The following is a 12,894-nucleotide window of genomic DNA, read 5'->3' as shown; positions in this document are numbered from 1 at the left end:
CTTTATGTTCTTTAACAAAACTACAAGGTGATAGATGGACTGTTGTCTGGCAGTTAGAGCAGGAAGACTATTTGTGCTTGATATGTAACTGGTAAAATTAGCAAGACAAGCAAGTTAAAATATTTCCATTTCACCTGTGGTTAGCATACCACAAAGATAAATGCAATACATAATTCCCCTTCCCATGACAACTTCTGCTCATCTGAATGATTCATCACTCATGGCATCAGGCTTATGCAGGAATTCATTTTTCATACCATATCTGGAGTTTTCTCAGGAAAATACTAATATTTAAATCATCATTAATACAATTGTTCATAACATACAAAATAAAGAAAATGGACATAGCAAGTACCTTCTCTCTTAAGAATAATTTTCAGGCAACATCTGTTCTCCACTTTTATTATATTACATGACAGATGTGCATAGAACATCAAGGTGTAAATTTTAATTGACTGCACAGCAGACTAATTAATGTTTGTAATGTGTACATGATGGGTGTACAACCCCGACACTGGGCCCAAAGGGGTTAAAGGACTATACTGGCCCCACATAGCCCTGTCCCTCCAGACCTGCAAAGCATGCTCCAGCTGGAGAGGAAGCTTAAAAAGGAGCAATGCAACTCAGTCAGTGAGAGGCTGGGGAGGAAGAATCTGAAGGCTCCTGGACAAAGGTGCTGAAATACCCTCCCTATGGGGAATAACGGCCCGCTGAGTCCAGTTGGGACTGAAGGTTTAGTTGTCTTTTCTTTTGTTATGTTATATTGGCACCTTGGAGGAGAGATAGATGGTAGGAGGTGACCCAGAGAGGGTAACTGAGGGCACTCCATGGTGCTGGACACTGTTCAATTTCATAGGGCTCTGCATCGGAGCCAGTGCAGTGTGAAGGCCCAAGGTCTCCTACCCTGCTGCAGGTGAGGCATAAGCCACATTCCACTCTCACTCCCCCTCTGATAAGAAAAGGGCAAGGACACTGCAACCTGAGGAGAAGCTATACCCACCCTCAGGTGAGGAACTGGACAGAAAGGCCTTCATACTGAGAGGTGATACTGGGTGCACTACCCGCTAGATCACCTGGCCCTCTGAGAGCTCTATTGCACTGTATTTGCTATGATCTACAGCAAAAACCCTTTTACTGAGAAAGGTGCCTGACTGGCTTATTATACAGCGAACTGAACTCTAGACAGGGCATGATCATAAAATAAAAATGGGTGTCTCCAGAATGAAGCCACATTTTAAAAAATAGGTATGAAATAACCATATTTACTCTCCAGACCAACCTACTATTCTAATCTCTATGGGCTCAACTGTGTGGAATTTGTATAGAATAAGGGAGGGAAAACTATGGCAGCTCTCATCAAAATGTAGTACTCTGTGCCAGGATGCATCACCATGTCTGAAGATTTGAACTGTGGTGGTGAGAAAAGATGTGGGTCAATTTCATGATACCATCTTACAAATTTCAACTGCATCCCAGACTGCCTGAGACTGAGCTGCAGAAACCATGGTAGGGAAATGAGCCCTAAACCTGACCAGGAAAGACATTTTTAGACACTGATTCAGAAAAGCATTTATGTCCTTAAGTCCATCCCTATTCAAGATGGCACTTAAAATATAAAATTAAGCATGTCATGAATAAAGATACTGTCCTGAAATTGTGACCTTAATGTGAACTACAGGTTGTAATAATATGCAGTTAAAAGCTGATGAAGTAATATTTTCTCCTTCCCATTTATGACTTCATGTCAAGCACAGGCACCCCTTGACCAAAAATAAAAAGAACAAAGTCAGTTAGGTTGTATGTTTGGAACTTGCCATAAATTTAAAGAAAATAATATTCTCCTTTTACCTATTAAGTTGACTCGCCCTGGTGCACGAGCATAAAACTTGGGAGCCGATCCAAATTTAGAAATAAATATCTTCTTCAGCTTCAGCAATCTGAAAGGCAGGTTGGAATCCTTTAGAAGAAATACATTGGAAAACGCAGGAAATCCATGCACCCCTGGGGCCCGGAAGAAGCTAGTGCCTGTGAAATTGGCTGTTCATGATCACATTACCCTCCTTCTGCCAGCACTGCACATCCCCACCAACTTAGGATGTCAAAGGCAGCAACAGGTGATGTAAGCAACTACACTGACCTAAGTACTCCACCTCTTGTGGACGTGGAGTAGTTATTAGATCGGTGTAGCAGGTGCATTAAGTCGTCAGGAGGACATTATAGTCAGGAACGGCACCAGAGTTTCTGGTGCCCTAGGCAGAATTGGGGGGGCAGCTTCAGGTTCCGCTCCCATCGCACTGCCGAAGAAGGACCCTCTGCCGAAATGCCGCAGGCGACAGTGGCAGTCACTGAGCTACTCAATTGCCTGCCGCTGTTTTCCACGGCACATCGGCAGAAGGTCCTTCTTCGGCGGTGCGACGGGAGCGGAACCGGAAGCTCCTGTGCGCCCAGGACCGGTGCTAGGGGTTTTAGCACCCTAGGCGCACGAAATTTCGCCACCCCGCGCCCTGGTCCCGCGGCTCCGGTGGAGCTGCTGCAGTCGTGCCTGCGGAGGGTCCGCTGGTCCGCGGCTCCGGTGGAGCTGCCACAGTGGTGCCTGCAGGAGGTCCACCGGAGCCGCGGGAGCAGCCGACCGTCTGCAGGCACGACTGCGGCAGCTCCACCGGAGCCGCCTGCCGCCCCCTCCGGCAAAATGCTGCCCACCAATAACCCTGGCGCCCTAGGTGATTGTCTAGGCCGCTTAAATGGAAGCACCGGCCCTGCGTGCGCCCTGTGGGGAGCGCACAAAATGCCGTCCCCCGAATCCTGGCACCCTAGGCAACCGCCTAGGGTCGCCTAATGGAAGCGCCGGCCCTGATTATAGTGTAGACCACGCCTAAGTCCAGCTTGCCTGGGTGGCAAGATAGACTGGAATGCTGAAAGGGACTGTCTGTGACTCCATGGTAAGACTGTTATAATGTTTCAGGAGTTCAAACTTGTTATTGGGTTGGTGAAATCTAATTATGGAACATGCAACCAGTTTGGGATCTCTTCCCTGCTTCTTGACAGTCTGTCCTGAGGTTGGCACTCACGGTCATGAACCACTCCAGACAGTGTGATAATTCCTACATTTTCAAAAGCAACATCAATGTTTGGACACCCAACTTAAAAATCCCTAAAAGGGAGGTGATTTTCAGAAGCTAGGTGCCCTGCCTTTCTGAAAATCAGGGCACTTTAATGTGTCTTAAATTTGTCAAAAACTGAAATATCCAGAATCAGTAGCAAGTTTTGAAAATTTAGGCACTGGTCTCCCAACAACTTTTAGAAAGAAGTTATTGTGGCACAGAGAAGATTAGACATTAGGAAAATGGTAGAAAGAAAGGGGAGAAAGGAAAGTTACTATTTCATAGAAATATTGGATTAAACAATACTTTGCACTTCTATGGCACCTTCCATCTGAGCATTTCCAAGTATTTTACAATTTTTTAATTAAATCTCCCAACACCTATGTGAGGTAAGTATATTTATTCCCATTTTACAGGTGAGAAAACTGAGCCAAAGAGATGTTAAGCAGCTTGCCCATGGTCACCAAACAAGTGAGTGGCAGGAACTGAACCCTGGAGTCCTGACTCTAGGCCTTCTGCTCTAAACACCATACAACAATCCCCCTGCCAAACTTTAATTTCATATTGTGCTAAACCACAGTCAAATCAGCTGTTTTTCCAAAATTGCATATGCTACCCCTTCCATAGGAGTGGAGCCCGTAGAGATATTACTGCTCTGGATTTGTGGGTTTTAGTTGGAGATAGGTCTGGAGTCAAACTGACAAAAATCAAAGTAATAAAACCAATTTCTGAATATATAATTATGTACAAATACATGCATGCAAAAAAAATATAAATACCATGTCTTAAGCATCAGCCTATATTTCCCCCATGACTTATACAGCCAATACCTTCTGTACAGTGTTCCAGCAACTGTCCCAAATGGTTTTCTCAAATTTTCCTCTGATTTTACCTCATAGCACGAAAGTTTCATTGGAAATAAAGAATTGAAAAATCACTGTTTTATAAGACTGTGAAGAATGCTAGCTCACTTCCTGTGTTTGTAAACAAGTGATTCCCTGAGTATCACACCAAGGACAGTGAGTGGGTGGATGGAGGGTGAGAAGGGGCTAAGTCATTATCCTAGTGTAGCACAAGCAGCTGTAAATACTGACACGATAGTGAGTCACATCAAAACAGCTTTGAAGCAATGTTGGTTACAAATCAGCCCGTTAACTTTCTTTAATGGCAGCAGCAAATTAAAAAAGCTGAAGTGCAAGAAGCCAAGTAAGGATAAAGGAGAAACAATCTTTAAACATAATGCCATGAAATGGCTATTACACTGCTGCTTCAAAAACCTTTCGGTTTCTGAGGAAATGGGTGGCTCCCAGGCACCTAGCCAATTCAGTGTATTTTGTAGCCCCTCTCCTAAGAACAAATGCTGTAGCATGCTCTGGAAGGACGCCCTAGACTGGAGCTTAAAATTTAGTCAATGCAAAAAGCGAGCAGAAGTAGAAATGAAAAAAAAAAATGTCATGACACTTCACATTAGATTAACTTTAGTTTGTGTCCTTTTGTAAACTTTGTACCATTGTCTTGATCTATCTTCTAAATATTTTAGCAAATCAAGAATTCTCTAGTCATAAAGCTGTACAGGATACCGCCATCTGTTGTGAATTATTTATTAGACCTTTCTGCACTTTAATTGCTTACAAATAAAAACATAGGAATTGCCATGCTAGATTAGACCAGTGGTCAATCTAATCCAGTACTCCGTCTTGAAAGTGGGCAGTACCTGATACTTTGGAGGGATATGCAAGAAACCTCCTGATAGACAGTGTGTCCAGAGGGAAAGAGTTTTCCTATTCCTCTTCAGCTGGTGGTTGGTTATGCCTTGAAGAAAAATATTATCCTATTATATCTCCAAATGTTCTCATTTTCCCATGTCTATTTCTTAAATTTCTTCACACTCTTCTCTAGTCTTGACTAGCCTATCTTTCTGTTGTCATCTGCAAATTTTGCCATCTCATTCCACAACCCCTTTTCTGGATCATAATCATGACAATGCCTCTTGCAAATATGCTATTGTCCATGGGGAAATTTGCTGGCAGAATGCTAGAAATTATGTTAATGTGAGATGCTTGTATTTCCTTGTGTGTCTGTATCCAGAATGTCTCTTTGGCTTAGAGCTATTTTTATAGTGGTACTGGTGTCTAAGGCTATGTCTACACGGCATACCTTACAATGGTGCGAGTGTGCTGTACAGCCATGCCGTTGTAAGATACGCAGTGAAGATGCTCTTTGTCACTGGGAGAGAGCTCTCTTGGCGACAAAATAAAACCACCCCCAACGAGGGATGGATGGTAGCTTCATCGCCAGGAGACCGTCTCCCACTGACAAAGCTCTGCCCACACCCGTGCTTTTCATCGTTAACACTTTTGTCATTCAGGGGGTGGTTTTTTCACACCTGTGAGCGACACAAGTTTTAACAAAGAAAGTGCAGTGTAGACATACCCTAAGAACAAACCGAGGTAACTGGGATTGATTTGTACTGACTAATTTATTCTCAGAGGCCTGGTCTACACTAGAAAATTAAGTCGGTTTATCTACATCAGTCAGGGATATGAAAAATCCACCCCCTTGAGCCCCATAGTTAAACCTACCTAAGACCCTGTGTAGACAGCGCTAGGTCGACAGAAGAATTCTTCCACCTCTCAGTGAGGTGGATTACCTATGCTAAGGAAGATTCCCTCCAGCCAGCATAGATAATATCTACACTGAAGCACTACCACACCGCAGCAGCATTTTAAGAGTAGACACACCCCAAGATGTGTTTTGTAAGCAAGAATAGTCTCATCTATTTGTAGACTTTGGCCAAAATGTTGAAACATGGGTGTTCCATTTAGGTATCTAAATCAGATCTGATTTTTCAGAGTTGCTGAGCAACACAACTCAGCTTTGCACAGGCAAATTTGAAAACAATGGCCTTTATATGTGAATTAAAATTAAGTGAAATGCAGTGTAATCTGACTGGAGGAAGAACAATTTAGAACACACCTCTTCTCTGAATGCTAACATAAGTACAGAGGTTTACGGGACTTGCCCATGCATTCTTCTGCTGCACAATGAGATTTAGCTTTCCTAATAACACTTCCAAACAAAGCAGGCCTTAGACACAGGGGCATGGAGAGAGGTGGTCACTCTTCTGTTAAGGAATATTGAAAAGGAAGGTGATGTGGAGTAAATTTTCACTGCCTTTTGGGTTGGCTTCACAATGTTCAGAATTCCTAGGGATGACCAGATTGAAGCTTGGAGGGGGGAGGGAGAGAAAGATCAAGGACCGGGTTGCCATCCCACTGCCATAGCAGAAGAGGGGATGGGGAAACCTGAACTGGTTATGAGTTTCCTCCCCCTCTATTCTCCCATCTGGAAGTGGGGGAGGGATCTGGACTGGTGGCTCTGCTGCCAGAGTCTCCCAAAGAGATGATGGATTGCACAGTCTCCCTTTCCATCTGGCTGGCTAGCAGCAGTTTGAGGGTGCCTGGTCACACTAACGGTGACTTTCCTCCCACTCTGGGGGAAGGGCTGGTTAGGGAAATCAGAGTCAGGGTAGCTCCCCAAGTGGCTGCTTGTGCTTACTAGCAGTGGTGCTGGAACAGTGTGTATAGTGGGGGTGCTGCGAGCCATTGAACCAAACTGTAAACCCTGCATATGGTGGAAACCACTTCAAGCCAGGGGGTGCAGCAACCCCCCACCTCATTCTAGTTCCAGCACCTACGCCTAGAGGCCGACCACCCTTCTGGGAACAAATGAAAGGCTTCAGGGTCCAGGGCCTGGATCTGGCGCCCTTCAGCGGCACTTGCCGTCACTGCGGGACAGATGAGAGACCGGACACAGCCCGCACTGGGAAGGCCGCTGCGCCCTCAGCACCGGCCACTGCCCAGCAAAGCCCGGGGGAGACGCAGCCGCTTTGCAGCCCGCGGCCAGCATCAGCACCGGCTAGTGCCGCGGCCCCTGGATGCGGCAGCCCCTTGCCCAGCTCGCAGGCCTGGCCCCGGCTCTCCGAACGGGCCCGGCTCCAGGCCATACACCCACCCACCTGGGCTGCTCCGCCAGCTGGACTGGGAGGGTGGCGGGGGCGTCCGAGGCCATCCTCGGCCTCGCGGGGCGGCAGAGGCAGAGGCAGCGGCGGGTTGCCTGCGGCCGGGACTGTAGGCTGCTATCACGGGACAAGGAAACGTCTCCGTTCCTTCCGGGCTGCGGGGGAGCCCTGCCTCCTCCCCGCCCAGGTCCGGGCGCTCTGGGCAGGGCTTGTGCTGAGCAAGCCCCTGCCCAGACATCCATCCGGCAGCGTTCGGACAAGCGCCTGAGCACCGGCGCCTCCCCACCTGTGTGTCTGGCTTTGCGCCCTGGCTCCTGCCCACAGCAGGACGTTGTTTGAGGTTGATGTGACAATAGGAGCGGAGGAGGGTTTTTTTTTTTTAATGTCTGCACCAATGATGTGTAAGATCTCAGTGAAAGACAAAGCAAATCAGTTCCCAAGGAGAGGGTCTCTCTCCCAGCGAACGAGGACTGACAGCTCTGTGCCTTAATAACATACAATGTAATTGCAGAAAAGGGAAGCATGACTCCATGTCTCCTCTGAACAAGGGCCACGAACAAGGTCAATCCCAGATCTCTCCCCCACAGCAAACCCGTGCAGTGAAAACACAAAATAAACATTAACAGAGGAAGCAAAACGCCTTATCCTGAAGGTGCTGGGTTTTTTATTCTGAGGGTTTGTATTATTTGTGGGTGTTTCTATGGTGTGCTGGATTCCCCCCCCACACACACACACACTTTCCTATGGCACCCTATTGTCCATCAGAATAGTGACTCCGGTTATTTGGAGTAACTGATTTGTTCAGCAAGAGGCTGATAGCTGTTATTATTTGTTGTTTTATCCTACTATAGCAATCCATAAAATCCAAAAGGTACCTATCTGACAAGACTATAAGTGCCCTAACATAGATAGTATTATATAGTGTCATTCAAATTTCTACAGTGTGGCCTAACCCCTCTGGTGAATAATAACAAACCCCTCTTCACATCAGTCATCCACAAACTATCCAATCCTCATTCCACCCCTTCTCTAACTGTGCAGGAGGCATGAGGGCCTTCCAGTTTGCTCAGAAGGTTGACAAACCTGGGCTCTGGCAGACCAACAGGATAAGTGAATTCCAGTGTTGCACTTCTGCTTCTTCTCACGTCCTTGTCACAAATTAGATGTTTTTCCAGAACTGTGCACAAGCAATGGCTCTTTCCATCACTGCAGCAAGGTCCTCCTTCGTACAGGTCACCCCAAAGAGTCGGCAAACGAGCAGATGCTTCATAGTTTGCACCTCACCATATTCACATATTTGGGCCATTAGAGTAGCCCCACTTGAACCTCTGGGAAGAACCTCCTGGGATTCCAGATCTATTTCAGTGCATCCAACTTGCATAGTCTTCCATTCCATAACATCAATTGTGCCTTGAAGATGTTGTAAGTAGAGGCTATCCTTTGGTGTTGGCTTTAGACATCCTGATATTCCACAACAACTGTAGTTTAGAACAGGGTCTAATTTCATTCCCACATTGGGCATGCATACTCTGCTATGAAATAGCACAAAGCAATAGCAGTGGTTCCCAAAGTAGCTGAATTGTCTCCCCACTTTGAGGTGACCAACTTTTGGAGGATGTTGTTACGGGCACTAACTTTTCCTTTCATCGTCTTTACATGTGCTTTGAAGGCAAGTATCCGGTCCAACATCATCTCCAGTTAGACAGGTTTCAGGTGATTAGCCAGTGTGATTCCATCCCAGGTGATATTGAGTTTCCACTTGGCTTCTCGATGGTGCAGGTGAAAGGCTATCACCTGTGTCTTGGCTGGGTTAGCACAAAGCTGGTGCTTATTGTATAAGTTGGGAAGTTGCTCAGTGCACATCATTCTATTCTTGACAGTAGCAAAGTCCATCTTCTGTGACATGATGCATAGACTATGGCATATATAAAGCTCCTTGTATTGCTTTGTATGGGCTGGTCACTGGTCAGGATTGGTGCTAACACACTGCCCTGAGGGAGGCTATTTCATTGTCATCTCCAGCAGGAGCAGCGTCAGGGTTTTTGGCGCCCTCGGCGGGGGTCCTTCCACGCCCCCGGTCATTGGCAGTAATTCTGCGGCGGGGGGGGGTCCTTCTGCACGCCCGGTCTTCGGGTCATTTCAGCGTCGGGTCCCAGAGTAAGTGAAGGACCCGCCGCACAAATGCCGCCGAAGACCCAGAGCGTGGAAGGACCCCTCGCCGCTGAATTGCCACCGAGGATGGCAAAATGCTGCCCCCCCAAATCCTGGTGCCCTAGGCGACCGCCTAGGTCGCCTAAATGGAAGCCCTGGCCCTGATCTCCCGTGGCTCCATTTCTTGCACAGTTCTACTAAAAATGTCTGTTCTCCAGAAGAGATCGGACAAGCTGCACTTGGTGGTAGTTGTGTCATATCGTAGACTTTGGCAAGCAAGTTTTGGTGGTTGACTGTATTGTATGGCGCTGATAGGTCTACGAACACAGTGCCTGTTATCATCCCTCTCTCAAATCCATTTTCTATATGCTGGTTAATATTTAATATTTGGCCAGTGCAGGACTTTCCTGATCTAAATCCAGCTTGTTCAGATATTAGATGCTGTTCAGTCTGAAGTCAGAGGAGATTGAGGTGTTGGTAAAGTTTATAGAGGCATAGACAGAGGCCTGTGCGGATACAAAATTTGTATCTGCATCCAATCAGCAATTCTCAAAAATGGTCTGCGGATATCTGCAAATGCAGATATCCGTGGATTTGCAAGGCTCTAGGCATAGAAGTGATATTGGCCACATGTTCTTTGGGTCAGATGCATCCTTCCCTGGCTTCAATAGAGCTATTATATGGGCTCGTCACCATAACTTAGGTATTCTAATTCATAGGTGTAATACCCATAACTTGGTTGCAGGACCAAAATGCTTAATCTGCTCCATGCATATATCTTTGAGTCCAACTGCTCTGCAGTTCTTCAAGTGACTTATTCTGGCATTGAGTTCATCTATTGTGTATGGTGTGTTGAAATGATCTTCTTCCAGATCAGTTTGCTGTATAATTAATATTTAGGCTGTTTGCTCAAGCCTTCCCATTGAACAGAAGCTGATGTGTTACCAGATTGGCTGTGATGTTGTGGTGTTGCTCTACTTTCTTTGGATCATTATTCAACTCACGAATGGTCAACCATGCTTCGTGTTGGCGTTCCTTCAATCAAATTCTTTCCATTTCTGTTGCCTTTCTTCTTGAAGCTTGTTAGTTAGGGCTTTCCCTGCTGTGATAGTGTTTTCCGAGAAAGGATCTCTTTGGAACATTTGTTGGTATTTTTTATATCTGGCAATTAGGACAGGAGTAAACCCTGGTATGTGCTCAGTTCTACATCCTCAAGGTATATACCTTGAGGTATTGCACAGTGCACTCACAAAGAAGTTGTAAATCTCCAGGATTGGATTTATGTGAGTCAGTTTTTTTTCAAGGTCAATCTTGCATTTTTAGTTGTTGCAATATTGCGTAAGAAGAACCACACTCTCAAGTAGTCTGGTTCCAGATCATTTAAGGCTTTAAAGGTCAAGATAAACATATTGAATTCAACCTAAAAAGAGACAGTGTAGTTTACAGAGGAGCACTGGTTTTATGAGCTCTCATTATGATCTTAATAAGTGGATAGTCATATTCTGCACTGACGTAAGTGGTTTAAGCTGTAGCCTCAAGCAGCGTGCATTACAGTAATCTAGTCTCAACAGACAAAAGATATAGATAAGTGTAGCAAGATCGACATCCAAACGAAAAGATCTCATTCTTTATATCATGTGCAGATGGAAAAAAGTTATCTTAGCCTCAGCTGCAGCTTGGGCCTTAACCAGCCAGGAAGGACATGTACAATGAAAAGGTGGTGGCCTGAAGAGCTGCCAGAAACTTAGGAACCTAAGTAAGTGGCTGTTTCTGAAAGTCCAACAGACAAAACCCTACATTTGTCTTCATAAGAGTGCTTTGTGTCCTTGCATGCAGACAGCTCTGTCCAAATCAAAGAGATTTTATCTCTGAAGTAATAGAAAAGCTGTTGCTTAATATTGCACAAAACATAAATCTAATGACAATCCTGCCTGCTGGGAAAGAGCAGGAAGTAACCAGCAGATCATATGTACCAAACCAAATCCATGGCCATCTGGGAATTACCTGGTTGCAGAAGGAGAGAATTCAAGGCCACCTTCTCCAAGTGGACTCAGATCTCTAGCATTTGAGCAACAGTATAACTAGAAATATCAGGATCTATGAATACCATTGTGCAGTTCTGAGTTTGTCAAATAGAGGTCAGTAATATACATACACCAGTCAGCACATTATAATACTATTAACCTTTAATTTCTAGGCATCCATGCCTGAAGGCATGGGCACATTATCAAGAATGAGCTAAATCATAAATCAAAATAAGCTGGCAACATCCCAGATTAAATTCCAGAGCAGGAACAGATTCATAAAACACCCCACAAGCAATACAAAACCAAGGACCACATACCAACTGAAATAACATAAATAATTATCAATTACGCCACAAGTCCTTTTGTATAAGCTAAGGGAGGAAAAATTCCAGAACAATAGGCCCTGGACATATGAGATTTGGAACATATGGAAATATGACTACAGATCTGTTGGTCAAGAGGTGTAAATTATGTAAAGAAGAGCATATATAAAAGGGAATGGGGTTATTGTAATGAAATACACAATACAGGCATATCAAGCAATTTCCCTTCTTCTCACTATTATATATTAGCATGGTATTTGTCTTTTATTTAAAGAACAACCTTTGTGTGCTTCCTAATGTTCTTCACCTTATATTAAGTCAATATATTATCGTGTATTTCAGCAATAATCTTTCAAAAGATCATACACTTTACACTGTGATGCAAATGTGTGATTCAGTGCTTTGTTTGACTTTGTACTACAACTTGTCAAATACATTTTGAGGTCTATTCCCTCCTCTTGATTCACACAAAGAGGAAATAGACTCTAGTTGGCAAGGCTGCTGGTATCACTTGGTGGCTACATGGAAGCAGTTGCTGTTTTCAAACAACCTGTCCTGTTGGGAATTGGAGGGTGCTGCTTGGATCTGCCATTCCAGGAACCATCTAGTACACTCTTGCCATTATAACAAATAACAAAAAAGGATAAGTTAGCTTTTAGAATGTAGTGTGGAGGGGGCAGAAAAGGCACTAGCAGAATGTCTGCTTCCCTGGTCAGTAGAAGAAAGCATTATGCGGGATTTATCAAGAACAAATCATGTCACACCAACCTGATAGCTTTCTTTGACAGGAGAACGAGCCTTGTGGATGTGGGGAAGCGGTAGATGTGGTCCAATATCTTCATCAATGATTTAGATAATGGCATAGAGAGTACACTTATAAAGTTTGCAGACAATACCAAGCTGGGAGGGGTTGCAAGTGCTTTGGAAGATAGGATTACAATTCAAAATGATCTGGACAAACTGGAGAAATGGTCTGAAGTAAATAGGATGAAATTCAATAAGGATAAATGCAAAGTACTCCACTTAGGAAGGAACAATCAGTTGCACACATACAAAATAGGAAATGACTGCCTAGGAAGTACTGCGGAAAGGGATCCAGGGGTCATAGTGGAACACAAGCTAAATATGCGCCACATTTCAGGAAAGATGTAGACAAATTGGAGAAAGTCCAGAGAAGAGCAATAAAAATGATTAAAGGTCTAGAAAACATGACTTATGAGAGAAAATTGAAAAAACTGGGTTTGTTTAGTCTGGAAAAGAGAAGACTGAAA

General features: G+C 44.7%; 1 protein-coding gene across 3 annotated transcripts in view; it reads right to left on the bottom strand.

Annotated features, from left to right (window-relative positions):
* The window catches only part of GALK2 (galactokinase 2), a 77,143-nt gene extending 69,847 nt beyond the window's left edge, over nt 1–7,296 (bottom strand). Inside the window, exons 1-2 of one of the 3 annotated variants that reach the window (XM_050966645.1) lie at nt 7,120–7,212; nt 1,849–1,937 (exon numbers count right to left, since the gene is read on the bottom strand). In XM_050966645.1, the coding sequence (XP_050822602.1) occupies nt 1,849–1,937; nt 7,120–7,172 (142 nt within the window). In that variant the 5' untranslated portion in view covers nt 7,173–7,212. Of the gene's footprint in view, nt 1–1,848; nt 1,938–4,815; nt 4,835–7,119 lie in introns of those variants that run through there. The other 2 variants (XM_050966646.1, XM_050966644.1) reach the window with 2 other exon arrangements.
* Between the last annotated feature and the right edge of the window lie 5,598 nt (nt 7,297–12,894).

The sequence above is a fragment of the Gopherus flavomarginatus genome, chromosome 9 (assembly GCF_025201925.1).
Source record: "Gopherus flavomarginatus isolate rGopFla2 chromosome 9, rGopFla2.mat.asm, whole genome shotgun sequence".
In the NCBI taxonomy this organism is placed as follows: domain Eukaryota; kingdom Metazoa; phylum Chordata; order Testudines; family Testudinidae; genus Gopherus; species Gopherus flavomarginatus.
Note: the sequence above shows the minus strand (reverse complement) of the source record. Positions and strands in the feature narration are given on the sequence as shown.